Here is a 26,801-nt window from a genome sequence, read left to right on the forward strand (position 1 = left end):
TCTAACCTCCGCCTCTTTCAACATTCTAGAAGCAAATGCAACTGCATACAACTCATGACAATACATATGCAGACCCTCCTGACACACATACAAACACTCCTAACAACACCTAACTCATGGTTTTCTATTCTGAAAGGAATATAATTTTTCCAAGATGTTAGGGAACTGGGAACGTTTGTTAATTCCCCACAAGGACTCTTTCCTCTTCTAAATGATTGGAGACATATTCTGCTATACTACTCTCCCTAGATAGATTCTCAGGGTGATTTCTTTCTTTTGTTCCTCTATGGGTCTCATTGGAGGGAGGATCCCATCAGCTTTCATATGCCAAGCTTCCCACCAACTGATTAGAGTTGAAGAGAAATTCAAGAGTGCACATTTCTTTTCAACTTGTCTCCACAGCAGAGGAGGGGAAATATGTGTAACTGCTGTCTTCTACAAGGCATAATGTAGATGGCCCAGCTGGTGGGGACACTGATTCATAAACCTAACGAGAGTACGGTTTTGTCTCTTCCCAGCACCAGATATTCTTGGCGGCTAAATAGATGGTAGCTATTCCATTCCACCATTTTCCTAACTGGAAGAATGGCCAGTGAGGTTAATAGTTGAAATGTCACCCCATTCTAGGGCTTGGAGAAGTTTGGGGCCCATGGCCTCTCAATCAATTCAAGTCTTGTGGTCTTGACCCAATCAAGTGGGGTTGATCAGTCTCTGTCTTTTGAGTACCTGACTCACTGGTGGAAAATATGATGTTGTCCACTCTTTTCCAAAGGTAGTAATAAGGGGTTTGGGAGGTAGAGATCACCATGTTTTGCTTGTTCTTCACGTGGGATCACCAGTTTGTGTCAACTGGGCCCAATCCCACTCTGGCAACATGTCTGAGGAAATAGGAATGGGACACGAACACAGACGTCTCATCATGATTTGTACACACCTTTATTTAAAGAATACAGGGGTTGGAAAATGCCTCAATGTCCCTAATATAGGAGGTATTTCCCTACCTCAACCAAAACTAAGGGTCTGTCCTGTGTCAAAATGTCCAAAGCAAAAATGTCCTGTGTCCGAAATATTATCCTAGCCCTCTCATTCTAAAAGTAACTACAAGGTGCTAAGGGTCTTTGGCCCTGAAAGTGCACAAATGCTCAAATTCAACAAAAAGGTGCAAACCCAACAAAACTTTGAACAGGATAATGTTCTCAGTTCTAGGGAATGTCTCCCTTCCCCAAGTTCCTCTTCACCAAAACAAAAGTTCAAAAGAATAACCAAGTTCTTTATAACCCAAGAGGATAACTTCCTCCTCTTGGTGTAGCAATCTACCCATGTGGAAATGACTCCCTACACAGGACTTTTCCACATTTAATAAAATCAAAAATCCTAAGGGCATGAGGGTTCCTTGGGATTCTCTTTTCCTCTTTCAATGCAACTCAAAATCTCTTTTCAAGATACCACAATTTGGGTGTGGATTTCAGACTTGCAGAATACCTGGTATACTCTCCTGTCAGGTTCTCTTTCACCTTCATTGCAATACAGAATCCTAAGGGCATGAATGCTCCTTGGGATTCTCTTTTGCAGTTCATTCTACACACTTGATTTCACTTGGCTTTGCCTGGTATACTCTCCTGCCAGGACTTGGTCACAGTCCTAAAATGTAAATTCCTCCCTTTGGTTTTGCTTAGGAGGAGTGATCCTCTTCTCCTGGTTCACTCCCAATCCTACACAGCCTGGCTCACTAGCCTGCCAGGCTTTCTATGTTCTTATTTACTCTTTCTCTCAACCACATCTTTATATCTTTCAACATTAGGGCCAGTGCCCTTTCAGTAACAAAGTTCGTTTTTGGCTTCCCTTTACCTACTAGCAAGCGGGCCCTTTGACCCTGTTTATCACTGTTCGTTCCTTTAATCTCAACACAGCATTCACCCCTAGGTTATGTGGCTCCCCAATCGCTCCATAAGGGCTCACTGTGTGGCTTGGGTGCTCCTTGTATCTGTCCTTCCTCCTCCTTCGCTCTTCGCTGGCTCAGCAGATGTCCAGTTAGCCGGTTGGCCTTTGCAATGCCTTCCTCTGCTTTCGGCTGCTTTGTCTGCTTGCAGGCATTCAACACAATGCTTCCATCAACTCGGTCACCATGTTCAGTCTCGATGAGAGCCTTTGCGCTGCGTACCCTGGTTTGCCTGTTTCCGGGATTCTGACCGGTGTCAGAATAAAGTTGCGAGGTTCTCTCCCTTGCGACAGCCTTGCGGTTGTCATTCTCTGCGTCTCTGCCTTTCATGTTCTGCTTGGCATCAGCATACGTTACGGAGTGTCTCTCTCTTTCTCTCTCAGCTCCGTCCACTTTAAATGTCCCAGCACTGCTCAACAGCTTCCAAACACTAGACACTTCGTTAGCCTGCCATTTCTCGCTTTCTTCATTACTCCATCCCTCTTCCTCATCTCAGAACTTACAGAGCATTGGTATTGAAAGATACCGTCAGCAGACTTGGCAAATTGTTGAAGGGGATTACTACATTATGCCATCATGCCATGAGGAATGTAGGGAGGTTCCCTAAAAGGGAAAGGGTGATACCATGTCTCATCTGATGATGCCTGTCCTCCTCCTTGAGGGTTGCCAGGGTCAGGATCAGGTAGAAGCTGCCATCACCTGGCCATGTGAGGAGAGGCTTCCTTTTGGGAAGATTTGATGATATCATCAGATTCATCACATGAGTATCTTGCATGTCATCACCTTCTGCAACATGTTCCACATTAAATAATATTCACACAAATACATGTTCATAACCAAATGAGCAAAGGGGTATTTATTACTTTAATAAGGCAGCAAGCCCTCCCTCTGTAATGTCTGAGAAGACAGACCCAAAATCATAAAATGACCACAGAATGTTTATCACTTGTTCAATATGCCATCAAGCAGCTGAGTGGTCGAAGTGAACGAGAACCAATGGGAACTGAGTTCCAGTACATTTTTTATATCTAATTCCTCTCCTCTTTTCAGTCATAGTAGCAGTTCCAGAACTGTTCTTTTATTCCGCTTCTTAACTAAGCACATTTCAAATGTATACAGTACAAGTGGAAAAAATTATATTCATTGTATTATACTTTACTTTTGTTCTTCTGAAAAACCCTGGCAGAACCTTCATCCCCCAAAAACATCTCTTGGATATATGTAGCTCTTATACCAAGGTGTACAAACGTTCCATTGTTACTGATCACACAAGCACAACTAGCCCTGCAATACTCTGGTGTGATTATCGGCACGCCCCAATAAATCTCTCTGAGACAGCCGGGGGGGAGGGGGGAAGAGGAAGGGTTGAAAGAACTCATCTGCTTCATTAAATAGTTAGAACTTACCCTCAGATTTGGTTCATATTTTAAACCTAGTGGTCACTGTATCACTAATAATGTTTTTACATAAACTAGTATAGAATGAAACAGAATGGAAATGTTATACAACAATATAGAATGTCATATGAAGATAGACAAAGAAGAATTCCATTGACCCCCCACCCCTCAGTGCTCTTTCCTGAATCCCTCATTGCCGTTATATCTAAGATAAAATGTGTTATGACCTAAGAGAACAAATTAAAAAAAATAATCTATGAGGACCCCCTCTTTTGCTCACCCCCGCATACAGATGTGTTCCGCCCTAACCCCTATGAAAACATGTGTTATCATTTGGCCCTGCCAACCTTCCGCCCATGCCGGTGTCACAGTTCCACTACATTTTTTGTAGCACTTCTAGCTCTTCTGTAAATGCACAGTCTACACTGGTAATCTCCTGGGGGAGCAGCAAATGCACCTCCCTAAGAATCAATCCGACCTGTAAATGCACACATATGCAAAGTAACCTTTAGAAGAGTCATGGGTGCAACAGGAAACATTACCTTGGGCTAAGGTCAGGGGGGCCAAGGTTGGTCACCGTTGTCAGGTGTAGCCGGAGGTTTTTATCTCTCTTCCGGCCATTGTACTGCGGATCATACTCTTGCCGGTTCCTGCTGGGGTTCGGGCTGCAGGACCTGTTGGGTGATTTGAAAGGGACTGTCCCGGAGGGGAACTGCTTCAGGTTCATCCCCAGTGAGCTGTTATTGCCCCCCACCTTCTTGTACTTGGAAGAGCTTCTGGTGCGGATCGGGGAAGGCGACGAAGGCTCGTCCTCATCTCCGTAGTCATCCTCGTCCTCCACAATGGAAGAGAGTCGCTTGTTTATGCTGCCGTTCCCCCTGGGTTCTGTCTACAATGGAGAAGAGAAGGTTCATGAAAAAAAATCCAAAGGGCTGTGACATTTACAAAGAGGACCTCATATTGGATTGTAGAGCACAGACATCTGCATGCATTTGCTGGAATTTTACAGGGCTTACTTTCAGTTACATGGGTCACCTATGGGGTAATTGTGTTAGAGCTCCTAGGATGATGATTCACTATATCTGGGAGAAAGAGGATGGGATGATACTGTTGCTGCTGCTAGCCGCTCTAGGTGCAATGGCCACTAATACTACTGGACGCCAAGTTTTGGGTCTCTGGGATCATGGGATCTTGGATATGCTGGGAGAACAGCACCCACTGCTGCTGCTGGTGAACTTGTCGTCCATGTTGGGGAGTGATGGTTTTGGCATCTTCAGAGAATTTGAGTCATGTAGGGGGTAGTACAAACTTCAGTTTATGGAACTAGAGTCACTTAAGAAGCAGCGTTACGGGACTCTTCGGGAGCAATGGTCACTAGAGCTGGTGACCACCAAGTGAAGGGCCATCTCTGGATGAAAGGCCCATTTCAGCTGGTAGACCTGTGTCAGCTTTCTGATCACCTAGGAGCAGTGCTGGTGACCGCAGCTCCCGCCAGACGAATAGGTCTCCAGGGGAGCAGTGCCAACCTCTGCTTTAAAATCCTTAGTCTTTGTGAGAAGCAATGACTCTTGTAGGAAATCAACTTCAGGTTCTCGATTTCGTGGAAAAATGAGGTGATACTTGGAAAAATGAGGATTGGTGCAGCTTCTACTACAAAGCCTGTTTGCATCCATTTGAGGGGAAGGATGATGCTGTGTAACGATATGATATGATATAATAAGGTATGATAAGTCATTTATAACACATCCGTACACAAGTGTTTCTAGGCGCGACAAGACAAGGGGGGAAGACAGATGGAGGACAAAACAAACAATCTTACTAGGCCTTGTGTCATTCAGATTGAGCAAGTGCAATAACGCAAAGTGCAGTGGGGAAGGGAGAAGGGGAAGGGGCAGGGAGAGGGAAAGGGAAAGTGCAATCAGGGCAGCATTGCTCAGTAAGTGCAGCCAGGGCAGTGAGGCTCAGGGTAAGTGCAAAGAGGCAGGGGACTGTAGGGTACAGTTACAGTCCATAAGTGTATGGTGAGCCTGCAGGCAGTGCAGGGGTGACTGGTTGTGGAGGAGTCTTGTACCCAGTGAGACTCTGAGGCTAGCACGGCCACCATTAAGTGCCGCAGATAGGTAGGTCAGCAGGGAAGAGAGAGAGAGAAAGCAGGTCTTGAGCTGCTTCCGGAACAATTGGTGGTCTGGCTCAAGTTTGAGAGGGGCAGAGAGGCCATGCCACAGAGAGGCACCTGCAGAGGAGACAGATCTCTCCCCCCCCACACTCTCTGCTTGCAGAAGCATCTGACCTTCAGAGAGTTAGAGGTGGCTGAGCGAAGGACTCGAGAAGGAAGGTGTTTTGGAAGAGAGAGTTGGATGTAGTGCGGCCCCCTGCCCCAGAAAGCCTTGTGTACGAAGCAGAGGGTCTTGAACTTGATCATTGCAGCCGCCGGGAGCCAGTGGAGAGATTTCAGGGCTGGAGAGATATGATCCCTGGGCTTGAGGCCAAGGAAAAGTCCTGCAGTCATGTTCTGCATTAGTTGCAGAGGGTGGAGAGTAGAGGAAGGCAGGTTGAGAAAGAAGCTGTTGCAGTAGTCCAGCCTAGAGAGAACAAGGGCTCTGGAGACAGTGAGCTTCTGGGAGAAAGTGAGAAAAGGAAGAATACCTTTGAGGAGGTGCAGCTGGTAGTGGGCCTTCTTGGCAAGGTCCGGGATGTGAGAAGAGAAGGAGAGAGTGAAGTCGAAGATGATAGCAAGGTGTTTTGGCTCACAGGAAGGTAAAGAAAGAGGCCTCAAGGAGGGTAGCCAGAGTGATAGAGGTAAAGCGGGAGTAGGGGTCCCAATGAGAAGGATGTCTATATTACTGGCATTAATGCAGAGATTGTTGAAGGCACACTAATCCGGAATGGCGGAGAGACAGTCAGGAATGAGCGATAGAGAAGAGGAGGCTGACGGGAGCCTGAAAGAGAGGTGAGTGTGTTTTCCGCATTATACTGAAAGTTAGAGGACAAGGTAGAGATAAGGTGGGCCAAAGGGGCCAAGTAGACATTGAAGGGCAAGGGTGAGAGGTTAGAGCCCTGGGGAGCACCAAAGGTGGAGAGAGAGGTGGTGGAGAGAAAGGACCCAAGTAGGACCTGGGAGAGTTAGTCCATCATGAAGGAGGGAAACCACTCCATGGCCTGATCTCTGATGGCCAGGTTCTCATGGAATCATTTGATCAGGATGGCATGAGGAAAGGCCAAGGAGAATGAGGACAGATGGAAGGTTTGAATCGAGATTAGAGAGCAGGTCTTCATGTGTGTTCAGGTGAGCAGTTTATGTGCCTCTGGCTGCTCTGAAGCCAGACTGATGGTCATGGAGACAACCACCAGATTTAGTATGGAGAGTAAGCTGGGAGATGGCCAGCTTTTCCAGGTGTTTGCCCAGGAAAGGAGTGATAGGGATCGGGCGATAATTTGCCAGACAGGTAGGATAGCAGAAAGCTTTTCAAGGAGGGGGTGCACAAGGGAGTGCTTAAGGAGAGAGGGAATGTTCCAGTGTAAAAAGAGTGGTCGCAGAAATTGGCTAAGGCTGGAGCGAGGATTTCAATGTGCTCCTTGATGGTTCTGGAGGAGCAGGAGAGCACCTGTTTGGATGACACTCATAGATCGGACTTGTCTAGAAACCTCGTCAGGTGTAGTCGGAGAGAAAGAGGAGAAGGGAGGAGGAGAGGGAGAGGCGGCCAGAGAGTGGCCGGGAGAGATAGCAGAGGAGGAAGAGAAGAGTGAGGCCAGGATGTCCTGAGTTTTAATGGTGAAGTGCGAAGGCCGAGACATTCAAAGGGCCTGGGAGGGAACAAGAGAGGTGGAGACTGCAGAAGGATTGGCCAGATCCTTGCAGATTTTAAAGAGTTTAGCCATGTTGTTAGAGGCTGCAGAGACGCAGGCTTGGGTACGGGCTCTCTTCTTGGTCAGGACAGAGAGTCTGCATTGCCTTTGGAGCAGGTGGCAGGCTAGTTTGTCAGAGGATGCACACAATTCCCTCCACTTCCTCTCAGGTCCAGATCTAACTTCCAGATGACTTTCCACACTGGTTCTATAAATCGGGGCCCAAAACATGACTACACTTATAAATTGTGACTTGCCGTTGACAACCTACATTACATGAAATGAAATGATATTTAATTAATATCGCGCTCATACCCAAGTGTTTCCGAGGACATGGGTCTACACTGTGCATATATTCTATCCACTCGTCTTCTCCTCTCCACCCAATTTGCCTGTTCCTTTTGGCCGGTAAGGCCTCCTGCTGGATAACTTAACATGTATTACATTCCTTAGTCAACCCAACAAGCATCAGCCGCAACCCACCCTTCTGCTTCCTGAGCTGGACTAAGGAATTCCCTGGACACCGTTAGAGGTGCATTGTGAATGGAAGAATACTATCACAGATATGCTCTAAATGGAGAGGGAAAACTGGATCATGTAGGAAAGATGATCTGGGAAAACAAAGAAATGAAAACTGGTTGCTAGCGCATTTAGGTGTTGCCAATGTTGTTGATTGGTTCTGCGCATTAAATCATAAAATTTGTATTGATATTTGGGATTCCAGTTCATTTTTTATAATTCCTTGAATCAGACTAATTCAAATCCATTGTCTTCATTTTAAACAATATTTGAAGTTAGGTTTTTGTGCCATATGAGGACATTCCCTGTGTTCTTGATCCACCTGATTTCTTTTAGAACCCAATCATAGGAACACATTTCCTTGTACAAAGGTCAAAATTGCTCAATTTTGGTAAAAAGAAAGAGATGCCCAGAGTGCGTCCAATGATTTCAATATCTATAATATTCATTATTTATCATGGTACAGTGATCTTTCTCCGATGTACAGAGCAATAAATACATTTAAAAAAAAATACTTCAGGATCATGCACTGCTTTGAAAGCTGGCTGCCAAAGTACTTGCAAAGAAATAAATACATATCCGGGTGGGGTTGGGTGAAGGGGATGAGCGCCTTTTATGCAGTTGAATAACTACCGACCTACAAACAGAATTTCTCACAAAAAAACAAAAAAAACACCACATCCTTGTCTGGAGGCATGGGTTATGCCTAATTCAGAAACTGGTGTTAACATGTTATGAAACTGTGCTGTTTTAGTTGGATATTTAGGGGCATTATCACAAAGATTGTCCCTGCAACAAATTCATCGATGCCTGTGAGCATCTCAAAATTGCATCTGATACCTTATGCCTTCACAAATCCTAAACCGGGAGCAAATATGGGGATGCCTGGTGCATCACTGAGATGTTCTGGAGCAAATCATTGTGAACTGCATTTGCTCGTGATCATCTGATAGATGATCACGGGTAACCCTAGATTTGCTCTAGTTTGAGGCTTTGTGAATCAGGCGCAAATCTGAGCAAATCATGTGTATCTCCCGATTTACGCCAATGCAAACCTTGTGAATCTGGTTTGAAATCTAAAAGGAAGAACCTTTGGAAGATGATGTGCTTTGCTTGGAAATCAGATCACATTGGAGAGTACAGCGATCTAGGGAAATTGTTAAAGACAACTTGGTAGAGCTAGGATCACTATCAGATGCAATTACATTATACAAGTGATGATGGAACTAAAGTATATAAGATTCCTAATAGAACTCCCAGAAGATGATATCAAATTCACTGCACTAATTGATGGCCAGTCAGGCAGGCTGGTCTGATTCACTTCCTGAAATCATTCTTTAAAGAAAATGGCAAGGACCTTGGGAATAATTAACTAAATGTCCATTAAGATATATGAACTCAACAAATTAAATCATATTACTGAAACATGCTACTGACTCCATGCATAAGATTGCCAATGACAAACATGTCCCTTCAAATGAGATGCATGTTTTAAAAGGGTCGTATTCATCGGTTGATTTCCAGAATTTTAACTTGGATAGAAAACATAAGACTAGTGTCTTGATGTACTCATATGTGAGTCTTTAATTGAGAGTGGGCATTTAAACGGAGGCTGCTTCGTAAGATAGTACCCTTCATTCCTTCTCAATTTCATGCCCTGCGAACTAATTCGTTAGTTATGAGTCGGGTGGACTATTGCAATTCTCTCTACCTCGCTCAGCCGGCTTATTTGGTACATCGACTGCAGCTGCTTCAGGATGCAGCTGTGGTGCAGGTCTCCTGGAGGGGGCATATTTCTCCAATTCTGTATCAACTGCTCTGGCTACCGGTTGATCAGAGAATCCAGTTTAAGTCCATGTGCATTATGCTGGTGCTCCATAAGACTGGGCCTGAAAATCTTCATCTTAAATTCCATCCCTATGTGGCATCACAGTCTTTGTTCTCTATCCTCTCTTTCCGTTCTATTCCTACATGTTCGATGCTCATGAGTTGGAGGCTGGGTCTTCTCTGTGGCAGCAGCAAAACTATGGAATATGCTTCCTTTAGCAGTATATGCTATTGTAGACCATTGTAGTTTTCGCTGCACTCTGAAGACTTTTCTTTTCTAATCTGTTTGTCCCTTTCTGCATCTTGATCTCCAGTTTAGTGCCAAGATGCCATTCATCTGGTGAATGCTTGCGTTTAATACATTTCAATAACATAACATAACATATCACAGTTGCAAAGCGATCACATAAGGATTTGGCAAAACTGCAGGTGCCTTCAGAAGCAAAAGATCCGCCACTGAGAAACATAGAAAATGTGTATGTGGCTCAGGGCAGGAGTTGCAGTCTGCTAACTCACAGCCTAAAGGCTAGAGCATGACATTTAATTATATTTTTATTTGTTTTAATGTATTTAATCATTTTTTCATAACGTGCCTAATACCATACCCGAGTTTGGTTTTTAAGCGTGGATCTGGCATTGAAACCTCTGTTGCTCTGAGTGGTCTTGCTTCCAAGAACAGCACATTGTCCCTGTGCTATCCTCCAGTCATATGTCAGGGGAATCTCAGTGCAGGATGATGATATGCTAGCCCAACCTAGTAGCCAAATATATCTATCAGAACTGCATGGGAGGCAGTGAATGATATGTCACCAGAGCCCCAGAGCTACAGCATGATATGTCAGCACAGCCTCAGAGGTAGAGCCTATTTGAATAAAGATTCAGAGGTGAACTATGCGGTGTGAGCACAGCCTCTGAGCCTGTGCATGATATGTCCGCATAGCCTCAAATGAACAAATGACTTACCCCTGGTAATGCTCTTTCTACTGGATGTTCTCCAATGGATTCCTCATCTTAGATATACCGATATCCTACTTGCAGTCTTGGAAATTATTCAACCTCAGAGAGCGCTGTTCAATATCCAGTTGATGCAGATGCATTGCTAAAGGGGGTTTTAGGTGGCTGCAGCCCTGGGTCTTCTGGTTGTAGCCCCGTATAGAAGCTCAGGGACTACAACCAAAAGTCTATATAGCCCCAGATCTTTTCCAGACCTCACAACACCCCTTAGTCGATGTGCCTCAACGATTACCATTCGCATGTGTGGCCGATGATAGTGTGAATAGCATGTATGGTGCCCGTTGCCTCAGTTCCTAGTTTTCCCCTCTTTCTGCACAGCCAACTTGAGGATTAAATAACCTGAATGGCGTTCAAAGAGAGAAGTATATTACAAAATTCACCCACAGTCAGAGTGGTGGTCTGAGAGGTCGATGAGGAATCCATGGGAGGAACATCCAGTAGAAAGAACATTACCAGGGGCAAGCAGTTTGTTCTTCTAATTGATTGTGTCCTCACATGGATTCCTCGTCTTAGGTAGACTCCCATAGCAGTTTTGTAGTTGCAGGTGGGAAAAGTGGATTGTGAATATTTCTTAGGAATATTGATTGATATTGTGCAGAACTGCTCTTCCAAATCGAATGTCCTGGCCGGACAGAGTGTCCAAGGAGTAATGCTAAGAGAAAGTGTGGAGTGAGGACCAAATCGGAACACCTCTCTGGAGAGTCGAAGTAGTTGCCACTCCTCTGGTAGAATGAGCTCTTAGGTTATCTGGGCCATTTTCTTATACAATGGAGTAGCACTCCAAAATGCATAAGATGATCCAATGCGATAAAGTGTTTTTGGTCACAGCTAGGCCTAGCCTGTTGCTGGAATAACCAATAAATAGTTTAGTCATCTTGCCTGACATATGCCATCCTAGAAATGTAGAAACTAAGAGCCCTTTTTGGGTCAAGCCTGCATAACCTCTCTTTAACCTTTGATGGGCGAGGAGGTGGATAAAACGCTGGTAAAGTTGTTTTCTTTGTTAGATGTAATTCAGACACCACCTTGTGCAGGAAGAATGGAAAAACCCTCAAAACTACCATCTCTTTAGAGAATACTGTAAACGGTGGTTTGCATGACAAGGCTTCTAGTCGCTGACTCTGCGAGCAGAAGTGATGGCTACCAAAAAGATGGTTTTCAAGGTTAATAACCTGAGTGGACAAGAATGGAGAGGTTTGTTGATAGGCAGATGCATACGTCATTTACAGCTACTGCCACTCCCCCACCCCACTACCGCACAGGTGAGAAACGATACTCACTAAGGCGACCATACCAGCCTTATCCCAGGCAGGTAGAAGAGGAAATGGACCTAATGTAACAAAAGATGGTGAGAATAGACAAACTTATTGTTAACATACATTGAGTCTTCTTGAAACTCAAACTGCTGAAATCACTGAAATGCAAACCCATGCAGGGCACAGATAGTAGCTGCACGGACCCATTCAAGGTTACTGAGAAATTTGGGACGGTTTGGATGGCCCACAGGGAACAAGAGATAATAATTCCCATGGCACAAGAGATATTGTTTTCAGATTAATCTAAGAACAACCAGCCTTTGAACGCCAGGTGCAGAATAATTATGAGCTAAACCCCTCATAAGGAACAGATCGAGTAAGTGCCTAGTGGTCAGGAAACCAATAAAACTCATCCTTATACTAGCTAAAATCCCAATAAATGCAAGATCAAAATAATTAAAAACATGATCCTCTCACACATGACACATAATACAAGAACCCTGTCTATTCATTAGCCCCAGACACAGATAGGGCATCTGCCTCGATTCCCAACACATTCTCAGAACTGAGGTGCCTTACAAGGTTAACTACAAAGAGCTTGCTCTAGCTCATGGCCTAGGAATAAGGGAAATCATATTTTTTTATTGAAAGGAAAATAGTCCCTGGGCCTCTCTCCCTCTACTCCTGTCTGGTTCATGTGTTGATGACATATCAATTGCCAAAGGTTGGTCAGTTAAGTGACAACCAATGAAAACTTTCATTTCTAGGCCACCCAGTACATGCTGTATTAACCAATCACACATTGCAGCGATGACATGTATTCACTATTATTAATTTAGAAGTGGCCTCTGGTGGAGCATCAGATTTGTAATGACCAATAAGAAGTGACATATTTTTGATTCATAATCCGCTGTTCATAATGCACGAGAGCTCTGGGAGCTTTGAGATGTGTATACGTATATGCTGTCCCTGCTTTATGTTAGATTGTTAAGAGAGCAGGTTTTGACTTTCACTTTGACTATTTCCGTTATTGAGTGTGGGATTTCCCAGCCTCTCCTTTCTGTTTAAACTGGGGGTTTGCAGACAATCTTAACAGGTTCAAATGGAGGTCCCATTAAAAAAGTTAATGCCACATTCAAATTCCAGGACAGAACCACAAAAGGGACCAGTGGGAAAGGATTTCAGGAATCGTATGACAATCAGCATCCTGTAGTAAGAGATTTGTTCTGGTCTGCATTTAAAAATGGATAATGTTGCAAAGTATCCCTTTATGGTAGCCACCTGAAGCCACTGATGGGATAGGTACAGTAAAATAGGAAGCACTGTAGGTGTATTGAAATTGAAATGATCTATATCTTTAGCTCTACACCAGCTGCGAAACCTGTTCCAATGGCAGTGGTATAGTGCTTTTGTTTCTGGTCTTCCGGCTGAAAGCAACACCTCCATCATTTCTTCCTGGTGGTCCCAATCTTTATATCTTAACCTCTCAGTAACCAGGTTTGAAGTTTCAGAGTTCTGATTCCTGGGAGAAATGGCCTCCCTCTTGGGAGAGTAGGGTCACTCTCTGGGGAAGATGGCATGGAGGGCAGATGGAAAAGTATAGAATCTTTGGGTACCAGGTCCTCGTGGCCTATTCCATAGCAATCAGGATCATACATTTCCAAACGTCCTCAACCTTCTGAGGACATGAGGAATGATAGGTATTGGTAGGAACATGTAGAGGAGTGTAAATTCCCAGTCCACTATGAATGCGTCTCCCAGAACTCCTATCTGAGGAAATTCAGAACAGGTTGCACTTCCTGTTCATGTTCATACTGTTGATACTGGAGGCAAATAAATCTACTTGAGGGGTTCCCCAAATGGTAAATATCTCTAAAAGGAATTCCTGGGCCAACACCCACTCATGGGAGATCATGCTCTGCCTGCTCGGAGTCTCCGTCATTGTATTCTCTTCTCCCGGTAGGTGAACAACCGGCAGAGAGATCCCATTTTGTAGCACCATAAACCAGAGCTGCATTGCCTGCCTGCACAGTTGTAGTGACCCTACACCGCCCCTTTATTTGAGGTTTGGCCATTATGTTGTCCATCACTACCAGGACATTCTTCCCCTGTATGGATGTCAAAAAGGCCCAGCACCCTCAGAAAGTTCAATGCCTAGATGTTTGCAGTTCTGAAATCTCAATACCATTTGCAAAATATGTTGAGCCCTCCACCAGGGAGGCAAAGCCTTCCCCGAAGAAGAGTCCAGGATTGCTCTAAAGAATGGCAGCTTTTGAGGAATTGTTACCAGGGACTTCTTGGAATTGAGGGGGAAGCCCAGCTTGTGAAGTGAATGGAAGATGCTGTTGAGATGTTACGGAGCCTGTTTGGGAGAATGAGCGCTGATCAAACAATCGTCTAGGTAGGGAAAGATGTGGATCCCTCCCCTCCTTAGATTCGCTGCCAGCGCTCCCATCAACTTGGTGAAAACCCTTGGGCCGAAGGTGAGCCTGAAAAGCAGTACACAAAACCGATATTGAGAACTGCCAATGGCGAACTTCAGGTATCTTCTGTGCTTGGGATATATAGGCACATGGAAGTAAACATCCTGAAGATCGAGTGACACCCTCCAATCCCAGAGATGAAGGACCTGGAGGATCTGTCAAAGAGTTACCATCTTGAATCTGTTGTTCCCGAGGAACATGTTTGAGCATCTCAGGTCCAAGATGTGTTGCAGTCCTCCATCTTTCTTGGTAAACAGAAAATATTACCCCGTTATTGTTCTGCTACAAATACCTCCTCCACTGCACCTTTCTCCTACATGGAAAGAATCACTGGTAGAATTAGCAGATCTCGTTCCTGAAGAGATTGCTTGCTTGGGGGTCAATCTGGGGGTCTTTGTAGAAATGGAAGACACTACCCTTGGGACACTGTAGTGTTAAACAGGAAATCATATTGTGCCTCCTTTCTAATATATATTGGCCTAAGCCCAGTCGCTCTGCGAAGAAAACCGTGTTGCAAAGTTCCGATTTTAGATCGACTTCGTCGCCATTTTGGGATCATCCGCCATTTTGATTTCTGTTCCAAAGTAACTCTGTGTTCTAAAATGGTGGACAGTGTTTCCAACGTGTAACCGAGCCTTCCTGAGCCTTGCACCTTAGTTAATGTTTAGGCTGTCCGCGGGCTGAATGTTTAGACTGGGTAAAGAGACCTTGTCCCATGCCTAACTTGTGGTCTAAGGATTGACTGCACCAATAAGTCTGATCCGCGAACATGCATCTAAACAATGTAAAGCAAATATCGAACGTGGACACTGGCTGAACTGCATTGTGAGGGACATGTGCTAAGGCTTACTGATAAATCTATTAATACACTGTTGCCATTGTAACTTGTTTGTATGTAAACCGAATGTAATGCGTCTGCATATTGTCGTACAAGACATAAGTGAACTCGGCACGAACTCTAGACCATGGATTATTAACTTGTAGTGGGGCTGGACATTATTTCTGAAACTGTATAAATGTACAAATGTCCAGATGTCCAGTACCTCTCACTTCTCACACTGAAGGGCTGGTATTCACTTTGATGTACTGAGGGCCAGATAGCTATTTGTTTTGTTCTTTGCAAACTGCGCAGTAGTAGAATAAAAATCGGTGAATCTTTATAAGCCCGTGTTTGGTGTATTTCCTTTTGTGGTACTCAGCCTCGATATTTCCTCTTGCTTGCTTGCCATCTCGTTGAAGGTTGACGCGGCTATCGGACCGGGATCGGACGGTGAAAAAGGGGGCCCCTTTCTTGGATGAGAAGCAATTCCTCAACAGTACTGCATGACCCGATCCCTGGACGGTGAACCCGCGGTCCAAGACGGCATCTTGACGAGGGTCCATATATCGAGGCGGATTTGCCGAAATCACCAACCACGTAGGTCCTTTGTGTCCTTAGAAATCCGATTGGACCTCCTTAGTTCTTTGATCAGGTGAGTCGTGACCCGATTCTTAAGTATCCTGATAATTTGTTTTGGGGCATTGCACACGCGAGTACAATTATTGACCAGGTAACACCGGTAATTTGATATGCCTGGGAAATTGTCTGCCTGCTTCAGGGCGTTATTCCACAGTGACAGGCATTGTTTAGAATTTGGCTGACAGGCACCAATGGAGGGGTCTCCGGCATGTACTATGTACTGTAAACACAGCATTGGTAGTATAGTGTTTAATGCTATTTGGCACAGACAAACTAGACATGCTTCCGAACTTCAGTGGCCAACCAATGGTAGTTTTGAAATCCCTCGTAAAGAATATTTAGAGTCTATATTGTTAAAGAAAAAGGCAAGACCTGCAGCATTTGATGTATTACAGAATTGGAAGAAAGAAGCTATGCAGCAACTTAAAAGTAGGGAAAAACATGCGCGCCGTCATATGTCCAACGATGAAAAAGCGTTGTTGTACGATCAAAATAAACAGTCTGAGTCAGTAAGAAATATGGATAGGGCTTTTTCACTTGGTATTCAGAAAATGTATCCGTCTAAAAACTTTCATGTATCTGATGAGTTAATTGACAACTTCTAAATGAAAGAAGACCTTGGGCCAATGCACCACCCCCGTATGTTCCTATTCCTGCTGTTTTGCCTCTTCCTGCTGTTGTTCCTCCTCCCGTAGTAATTCCTGCTCCTCCTATTGATCCTCCTGTTGCTCCTCTTCCTCCGGCTATTGTTCCTCCTCCTATTGTTCCTCCTATTACTCCTCTTCCTCCGGCTATTGTTCCTCCTCTTATCGTTGTTCCTCCAACTTCTTCTCCGCCTTTGTTTGCTGTTACGGGTCTGGTAGATTTGTCTTCTGCACCAATGATAGCACCTTTGTTACCGTATGTACAAGATTTGTCTACTCTTTCTCTTCCAAGTGGTTCCGTACCGCTTGTAGTTGATAAGGGAGCAGAATCAAAGATTGTAACTCGTAATACTGTGTCTAAAGAGAGAAAGCACGATTTGACTGCATGGGATAGACAGTGCATAGAGAAGCGTGAACAAGCTGATGTTTTTGCCACACTCTCTAATTTAGATAATTTTCCTGAGAAAAACATTTTTATTGAAGGGTTGGGAATTCATTTATGTGTAATGTGGAACAGACTAGATAATATAGATCTCCCACAAGGGTTGAGGGATCTGAATGTTTTAGCATATTCAAGAGATACTGCCGAGAAAGTATATGAGCATGTCGAGAGGGTTTTTGAGTATAGAAGGGAGTTGGAAATGAAGAAATTGATGGTGATAGTTTGGATGCTATGTTCGTACAGAAACGGTTCCTTCCTTGTCGTAAGTCGATAAATGAGGAAACACGAATTTGCACAAAGGATGCGATTAGATGGAGTTCAGACATGTCGATAACTCACGTAGAAGTATATGACATGTATAGTTAGTAAACGCCAGAAATTCAGAGGAAAGTGATACAGGTAATGGTACAATACCTGCAGGATGAATGTATTAAAAGAAAGATTTGTTGTCCCGCAGAATTATTGAATATCTACAAGAGAGCTTTTTCATCTAACACTCCTTCAGCTGCTTTAGCGCTCGATTTAGCTCTGTTGCTCAGTAAGCATTCAGAGTTTCCTATCCCTCAGTTGCCTATGAGAGAGGTTCCTCTGACATTTGTCCCAAAAGTTGAGGTTCCAGCTAATGTTGCAACAGGTGTAGCTGATCACGAAATTCCTGCACATTATGTGTCACAGTTTGTTCACGTTCCGTTCTCAAGACAGGAAGTGAACACCATTAAACAATCCATTCCCGATATTAGGAAGGATCCGACAGGGCTCTATAAAGAGATAGAATCTGTCTTGCAGTCATCAGTATTTACCTTGAGCGATATTGATTTGTTATTTCCCGTGCTCCTACCTATTGATTTGTGGAAACAAATTAGGACTGTAGACGATGTACCTGGATTAGGGTATACATGGGTGAATATAGTTCTATTAGATAGAGAAAGGCGAGCTGGCGAGAGACCGCCACAGGTAATACTGACTTTGCCTGATAGAATAGTCACGAAACTAAAAGCTATAATACCTGAAAGAAGGATTATTTGGGACAAACTTACTGCTTGTGTCCAAGGGAAGTCTAACGGTGCAACCGAATTCTTTAATCGGTTCGAACAAGTGTTCTCAGATTATAGTGGACAAGTTTTGAGCAGAGAGTCTGGAAAACCATTATGTGTGGACAAATTTGTGCGTGGATTGTTGCATGACATCCAGTCGTAAATTATGTCTTCGGAGAGCGCGTGGCAAGCTAAGTCTCAGTCAGAAGTTTTGCATATGGCTCAGTACTATGAGAACCGAGTCAATAATGAGAAAGAGACAATTGAAAAAAGAAAGGGAGACCTGAAAGCTAAAGTTCTACTGCAACAAATTGTTAGAGGCGCTAGAGGGGGTAATTCACAATTTAGGGGACAGTATGCTCCACAGGGAAATGTGCTGTTGGGTCCTGTAAACGTGAACCAGTGTGCTTATTGCAGACAAGAGGGTAATTGGCATGCACAATGCCTGATCCTCCAGCAGAGATCTAATAATGCATTTGGTACCATGGGTAGACGATCCAGAGGCCGCCCTGGGGCAGGGGGTCCTGGTAGAAGTCAGTTTTCTCAAAATCGCAACCTTTTTCACAGGATAATCAGGCACCAAGTGTGGATAATAGAAACATTTTTGATCATCCTTCTGCTGCTTACCTCTCTGATGAACTTCCTTTCGATGACATTCTGTTTTCCTAGGAATGCCCGAAGCAGAGTTTGGAACCGACGCCTATTCCCGTTTATCAGAAAGGTCCCTACATTGAGATGATAGTGGGAAATAGGAAACATCTATTCTTGATAGATACAGGAGCACAGAAGTATTCCATTGACCATTCACGGGTTCAAAACATTCCACTGTCAGGGCAAACCAATGTTTCTGTAGGGTTTTCTGGTACGCCAGTAGTTTGTCCGGTTTCTTCGTCGGTAGCAATTACATTGGGTCCATTCACGGACCACTGTCCATTTCTTTTGCCTTCGAATTGTGGAGAGAATTTGTTGGGGTTGAATCTGTTGAAGGAATTAAATGCGGTAATCCATTGTTCTTTGGATGGAGTGCGTTTGATGATTTCACCACAGCAACTTTCTGTCTCTCAGTTCTTGACTAGACCTTTGCCACCGGAATTTAGTGATGTTCCGGAGTGTTTGTGGGAAATTGATGACAATGATGTAGGTGTTCTACAAATTGAGCCTGTTAAGATCATTTTGAAACATGGAGTAAAGTTGCCACGTATTCCTCAGTATAAGATTTCGGTTGATGGTGAGCAAGCTTTGAAATGTATAGTCTCCCATTTTGTGCATCATGGGGTAATTGATGAAATTGCAGGTAGTTTGTGCAATAGTCCGATTTTGCCCGTGTACAAAAAAGACGATAATGCAATTCCTTTTTGTTTCCTTATTGATTTACGTGCCATCAATAAGATTTATGCTCCACAATTTCCTATTGTGCCTGATGTAACTACAATATTAACTATGAATCCGGCTTCTGCTACTCACTTTAGTGTTGTGGATCTTAAGAACGCTTTCTTTAGCATTCCTATACACAAGGATGGCAGATATCTGTTCGCTTTCACCTTAGGGGGGCGCTCATTTACCTTTACCCGTGCGCCGCAAGGTTACACGGAAAGTCCGAGCATCTATAGTCAGGCTTTGAAAGAGCAGATTGATATACTCGAGTTGCCCACCACTTGTACACTGCTTCAATATGTAGACAATCTACTTTTAGCTGCTGACTCAGAGAGTGCCTGTAAGGAGGGCACCGTGTTATTGCTTATTCACCTAGCAAAACATGGACACAAAGCTTCACTCAAAAAGTTTCAGTATTGTCAACAGGAGGTCGCCTATTTAGGCTACCCCTGTCAAAGGAGGGAAGAAGGTTGACGCCTGAGCGGATAAAAATCATTTCTAGCATGTCTGTCCCAAATACACAGAAGGAAGTCAGAGTCTTGATAGGAATGGCTTCTTACTGTAGGCAGTGGATCCCGAACTTCTTGTTAACGATTAAACCAATGTTGGCTTTGACAAAGAAGCGCATTTCTTTGCCATTGCCATGGAACTTGGAACACCAGCAAGCTTTTGATCTGCTCAAGACTGCACTGTGTTTGGCACCAGTTTTGGGCACACCAAATTATGAAAAGTCCTTTGTGTTGTATGTGCATGAACGTGATGGATGTGCTTTGGCTGTATTAACGCAGGAACATGGAGGGAAGAATAGGCCGTGCGGCTACTTTTCTTCCGCCCTTGATTCTGTTGCAAGCGCTTTGCCAAGATGTTTGAGAGCTGTCGCTGCTGCTGCTGCGTCTGTAAAACAGAGCGAGGGAATGGTCCTAGGCCATGCTTTAACCCTGATGGTACCTCACTCTGTAGATGTTCTATTAAACAGAACACAAACGCAACACCTCACCTCCGCACAATTAACGAGATACGAATATATCTTGTTTGCACCGCACATTAAAATTCAGAGGTGTTGCGTTCTGAATCTGGCTGAACTTTTACCTTTCCCGCAAGGTACTGCTTGCAGTGACGAAGCGTCACATGACTGCCTTTACACCACAGAGCAAGAGACTAAAGGCGGAATCGATTTGAAAGATACTCCTTTGAACAATCGACAAGGGGAGCTGTTTTGTGATGGCTCTTGTTTCAAACTTCTGGATGGTACATCCACGGCTGCTTATGCAATCACCACATTGAGCATGATTGTGGAAACCAAGAGAATCACGCATAACTCCGTGCAGGCAGCAGAGATTATAGCATTGACTCGAGTTTGTGAACTTTCCGAAGGGCTTACCGTAAACATATATACGGATAGTCAATATGCTTTTGGGGTGGTTCACAACTTCGGTAGACTTTGGGCAGAACGAGGTTTCTTGATCTCGCATGGACAAAGATCCAATATGGCTCCTTGATAGTACGGTTACTCTCAGCGTTTGCACTCCCCACTCAGTTAGCAATCATGAAATGCGCAGCTCATCAGAAGATCATAGATAATGTGGGAAAAGGGAACGCTTTCACTGACCATATAGCCAAACAGACTGCCGCTGACCTCTATTCAGAAATGTTTACTTCAAGGGAAGCCACAAATGTTTGTATTTTGCAAGAGGGTATCGAATCTGTAAAAAGTATTCAAGCTGATGCTACATTAGAAGAATCTAGGAAATGGGCTGAGGGTTTGGCAAGATTGGATGATGATGGGTGTTGGGTGGACAAGATAGAAGGAAAATGATTGCTGCCGGATGCATACATTACAATGATGGTCGCTATGGCTCATGGCCCTACCCACATCTGTGCACGGAAGGTTTCCAAAATGTTACAAAATGTCTGGGTGAACGATAAAATCTCCAAAATAGCTGAACGTTTTGTTCAGAGTTGTATGATCTGCTTACAGCATAATCCCCTTTGAGGTTATCCACTTTGATTTAATTAAAATGGAGCATTGTAATAACTACAAGTATGTACTAGATTTAATCTGCGCCTTTAGTAAATGGGTTGAAGCCTTTCCTGTTAAAGATGCCACAGCAATGACAATGGCGAAGACCATGTTTAAGGAATATTTTCCTAGGTTTGGTTTGCCAAGAGCCATCTAGTCGGACAATGGTCCACATTTTATCTCTGCTGTAATTCTGCAGATATGTGCTGGATTACAGATCGATAAATGGTTCCATTTGGCTAGACAAGCTCAAAGTGCTGGTTTGGTAGAGAGACACAACAGCATTATCAAGAACAAGCTCACTAATTTGTGTGCCGGCACCAAACTGAAATGGCTGGATGCCTTACCGATCGTGTTATTATCAATGAGAACGACCCCACTGACTAAGACTGGGCTCTCCCCATTTGAGGTGGTTATGGGAAGGCCAGCTAACATTTGGGGCCTACCTAAACCGAGATCTTTGCGTGACATTGAACATGTACTTCTTTCCGACTACTGTGGCCAGTTAACTAAAAATCTGTATTTGATTTATCAACAGGTGCAAGAAGCCGTCCCTGTAAAGTACGAGGGCCCAGGCCACAGCATACAGCCTGGTAGCTGTGTTCTCGTCAAATTATTTGAAAGAGCATCCTGTCTCGCACCGTGTTGGCGGGGCCCACATCAAGTTCTATTGGTCCCACAGACCGCAGTATGAGTGAGTGTCGGGCGAAATCATTGTATCCACGCGTCGCATGTCAAGAGGATTCCCTTCCCTTTGCCACATGATACAGAAGACACAGAAGTCCTTACCTGCGCTGCTTCCAACGATCACGTAGCATCAAGCAGCGTAGGAGACTCACCCTCAACCCGTGGGGCCTGGGGAAACATCCGCTTTATCTTCACACTCTCCCACAGATCCTTTTGCACCATTGTCAGAGTCTGTCATAAATTCACCACTTCCATCCGGAAGCAACGACACATTGTTCACAGATCACGCAGTACCAGGAGTCACAAGGTACGATCTGCATCCGAGGAGCTAGACTTACTGCATGGTTCGGCTGTGCCACCAGGAAAAATCATCAGAGGGTGTGCCTTTTTGGCCCTGTTCTTTTGCACGTAAGGAAGTCTGTTGGCTTGGATTAGGGAAGGACTAAGAAAATGCGCGATCAGGAGATCGCCAGCAAACAAACTCTGGAGTGTTTGTTTGAAGAAACAATGCCTGCAATCTCTCCCACTCGTACGGAACAAATAAGAGACTATGTGACCGACCGTAGCAATGAACAATCAAATGTGTGGTCCCCGAAAACGTATTGTTGTCTTGTAATTATGTTGACTGGCATCACAATAGTAATTGCCTTAGGATTTTGGTATTTGGAAGAAGTACTACACTTGAAATTCTGTTACCCACTGAAAATGTACCTACTGCCTCTACACCCTTCGTACATCTGCACACTCTATCTCATAGAGACTCTCAACACAGACAGAGTTACCACAATAACTTTATTACTTATCATGAATGCTACACATGCAATTTTTAATAAGTCTAATTGTTGGGTCTGCTCGCATTTACCGCAACACGGAGATAAGGGGCTGGGCTGGTATATTCATCATTTACCTCTGACTACTGCATGCTATGCTTCTTTAAGGGCAGTATTCTTTGGCCGATGAAACGATGCATCTCGTGGAACTTTGATGGAACTATTTTGAATGATTTTGAGAAACGAGTTCTAACGCCCCTGGGATGCTCACTTTTTGTAAATAGGAGCAAGCTCAATGTTGCTTCTATTAGGCCTTCTGATAGACTGTCTCGTCCTTTGCAATCTTTGATCTCCTTCAAGATGGTTCCTATAGGCAATAAGGATGCCACGCCACCTTCCTACACTGTTAACCACAGCCCCAATTCAGTTTCTTTCTGCATACAGAGGAATGGTACTCAGTCAATGGGTGATTTCAAAGGCTGCGCCAACGTTGCAAACTTGACCAGTGAGGACAGACCTTTGTATGTAGGCGAACCTGTCTACTTTGTTGGCGGTAATGCATCTTTCCCATGGTTACCTAGGGATTGGCAGGGAACCTGTTACTTAGGAATTCTGTTACCCGGGGTATTCATAGCAAGCATCATAGAAATCTCTAAGGCTCGTCCAAGGTGGGACGAGAATGGCGATACTTCAGCACAAATTCTGGGTGACGTAGCTAAATCCTTCGTAACATTTTAGGGGCAAATACTGAACTCTGAGGATATCAGAAGACTAGCGAGAGTACTGGAGAGGACCATCAACCGGACCACTGACATACTCTATGACATGACTTTAGAACAGAAAGCGATAAGGTTAGTGGCACTTCAGAACTGGATGGCATTAGATGTCAACCTGGTTGAGCGTGGTGGGATATGTAAATTAGTGGTGTCCGCTTGTTGCGTTTTCGTCCAGATTCCTCCCCAACTAATCTTTAAGGCAATACAAAATCTGCACGTCCTTAGTTCAGAAGTACATGAAACTGGGACCTTAGCGCTTGGTTCTGGGACTTCTTATGATCTTGGGGATGGAATCTACTTTCAGTCTTGCTGATTATTTTGGGTATTCTGTTGTTTTTCTGTTGTTGTATACAGTGTCTTCCTGGCATATGTTTGGTGTTAGGAGGATGTTGTGCACAAGCGATGGGAACTTTAGGTCAAAAGGTACGCGCCCCTGAGAAAATGACAAACAAATTTGTGTTAAAGGAAATTTCTGTTTCTGACCTCATGGCGATCAATATCTCTGATAGTGATTCAGGGTGTATAGATATTGAGACGTGGGGTTACTCCTAAAGTGACTAGAAGTAGTTTAGCGCTTGGCTTAGGCCAAAAGGAGGGTTTGTTAAACGGGAAATCATATTGTGCCTCCTTTCTAATATATATTGGCCTAAGCCCAGTCGCTCTGCGAAGAAAACCGCGTTGCAAAGTTCCGAATTTAGATCGACTTCGCCGCCATTTTGGGATCATCCGCCATTTTGATTTCTGTTCAAATGTAACTCTGTGTTCTAAAATGAAGGACAGTGTTTCCAACCTGTAACCGAGCCTTCCTGAACCTTGCACCTTAGTTAATGTTTAGGCTGTCCGCGGGCCGAATGTTTAGACTGGGAAAAGAAACCTTGTCCCATGCCTGACTTGTGGTCTAAGGATTGACTGCACCAATAAGTCTGATCCGCGAACATGCATCGAAACAATGTAAAGCAAATATCGAACGTGGACACTGGCTGAACTGCATTGTGAGGGACATGTGCTAAGGCTTACTGCTAAATCTGGGAATACACTGTTGCCATTGTAACTTGTTTGTGTGTAAACCGAATGTAATCCGTGTGCATATTGTCGTAAAAGCCATAAGTGAACTCGGCACAAACTCTACACCATGGATTATTAACTTGCAGGGGGGCTGGACATTATTTATGAAACTTTATAAATGTATGAATGTCCAGACGTCCAGTGCCTCTCACTTCTCACACTGAAGGGCTAATATTCACTGTGATGTACTGAGGGCCAGATAGCTATCTGTTTTGTTCTTTTTAAACTGCTCTAAAAAGATCTGTGAATCTTTATAAGCCCGTGTTTGGTGTATTTCCTTTTGAGGTATTCAACCTCGATATTTCCTCTTGCTTTTACAGTAGTTCCTATGCATTTGAAGCAATGAGATGCCATTCTTGCAGATTTTGGTTCAACCTGCCTTCCATTGGGGTCCTGTGAAAAAAGTGCTCAGAGAGGTTTTGGGGTTGTGGCAGAGATCAGTGAGGAGGTAGTTGCCTGAGCATGTTTTCTTTCACGGCCTCTAGGACCACATACAAACCTCCTTTGTCCTCTCTGGGCAGCCTGACGTCTTCCTCATTGGGTAAAAGAGGAGTAGTAGTGAAAGGAACACCCTTTTCAAGCCTGCATAGGATGGTGTTCTTATTGTTGCTGATGAGTGGCTGCCACTAACAATGTCGCAGCAGCCTTAGAAGCTGCTAGTTTTTCTAGGCTGTCTTTGGTCCAACGAGGTTGGACCCATCAAAGGGCATGTCCAGGATCCTTGATTAGACGTTGGGGGCAAACCCAGACTTGCGCAAACCAAACAAATTCCCTGTTAACCGCACTGAAGCCCATACACCGTCCGCCACAGTTTGACGCGTCAAGGACTGACTGAACGGAATGGCAAGAAGCTTCTGTACCATCATTGATGAGATTGTTGAAGCTATCTCTGAAATCGCTTTCGGAAATGTTTTCTGCCACCTGGGAAATGACATTCCATAATGTATAAGTGTATTTCGCCAGAGCACAAAATGCATTGATGGCTTTCTGTGCCATGCTTCCAGCAGAGAATACCCTCTTAGCCAGTGCATCAAATTTCTTTTGGTCCCTATCCAGTGGGATGGTCGAAAAAGGTGTGGCCCAAATACTCAATCGCTGCATTCATACCAGTTCTATAGGTCACATTAGGGTGAAAGTGTTTGACTTGAGTGTCAAATTCCACCTCAGGAGAGGTATCTAGATGACTGGCTTCTTTCAGGTAAGTGGCTAGGTCTTCAAGCCGGGATTGGTCTGAGCCCAACTCTTCTGATACACTGGGAGTTGCCAAATGTTATTCCCCAAAAGGTAAGACATCATCTTCGCTGTAGATGGACCCAAAGGATCCGAAGAAATCTGTCTTAGACATGGCTTTAAAACTCATCTCTGAGGTTGACGTCAAAGGGCCCTTCAACTTTGACTCCTTTGAGGAGAAAGTTACAGAAGCTTTTTGCTTCGATGAAGTCTCTATGGTCAACACTGTCGATGATACGGAAGAGACGACATCCCTGAGATCTTCAGACTTTGGCTTTTGGGTCTGTGGTTCAAAGCCTTGCTGGATTCCCTGATGGCCTTGGAAGATGTGCTGGTTTCAACAACCTTTTTCGGCTCTTTCAGGGGACCGTGAGGGGTCACCTTCAAAAAGACCCCCATCATTCTTTCTGTGAACGTTTCCCACTTGGAGACAGAACCATTGTTATCAGGAATAGGTTCCTGACGCTTATCGAGTGAGGAGTCAGGAAGAGGAACAATGGAGTAGTTTCTTCGACTTCTTCCATGATGACAAAGAGGAAGAATGATGGGTATTACTCCTGGATCTTGACCGTTTAGAATGTCGAGATTGTTTTGGGGCCTTTCTGGAGATTTGTCACCGGTGGAACTTCTGCTTGAGGACGATTTTCTCTTGGAAGGCGTGGAAGACGGAAACCTGGAAACTGACTAACCTAAGGTGAGCTTCGATCTTCTCTCCTTCCAGGCCGTGCTGGTCATCGACTGACAGGAGCGGCACTTAATTACTTCATGTTCTTTGCCGAGGCACCAGAGACAAATCCTGTGTGGATCAGTGATCGACATCTTTCAATCACAGTCCGCACATCTCTTGAAGACTGTCTTCGGTATAGACATCATGAAGATTTTACTCTAAAAAGGGTAGAGACATTAGTCAAGAGGTTTGCAGGGGCAAGTCAAACACTTACAAGAGCATGCTGTGCATGCGTAAAACGGAACTGAGGAAACAGGTGCAGTGCGTGCCATTAATACTATCATCAAAGTCA

The 26,801-nt window shown here is 44.3% G+C and overlaps 1 protein-coding gene across 2 annotated transcripts in view; it reads right to left on the reverse strand.

The window, feature by feature from the left end:
• Positions 1-26,801, reverse strand: part of KCNH8 (potassium voltage-gated channel subfamily H member 8) — a 1,879,819-nt gene that overhangs the window by 128,545 nt on the left and 1,724,473 nt on the right. For both annotated transcript variants that reach the window (XM_069648885.1, XM_069648884.1), the window contains one exon: positions 3,879-4,225. In XM_069648885.1, the coding sequence (XP_069504986.1) occupies positions 3,879-4,225 (347 nt within the window). The remainder of the gene's footprint in view (positions 1-3,878; positions 4,226-26,801) is intronic.

The sequence above is a fragment of the Ambystoma mexicanum genome, chromosome 2q (genome assembly GCF_040938575.1).
Source record: "Ambystoma mexicanum isolate Mex_15411 chromosome 2q, UKY_AmexF1_1, whole genome shotgun sequence".
Lineage (NCBI taxonomy): Eukaryota > Metazoa > Chordata > Amphibia > Caudata > Ambystomatidae > Ambystoma > Ambystoma mexicanum.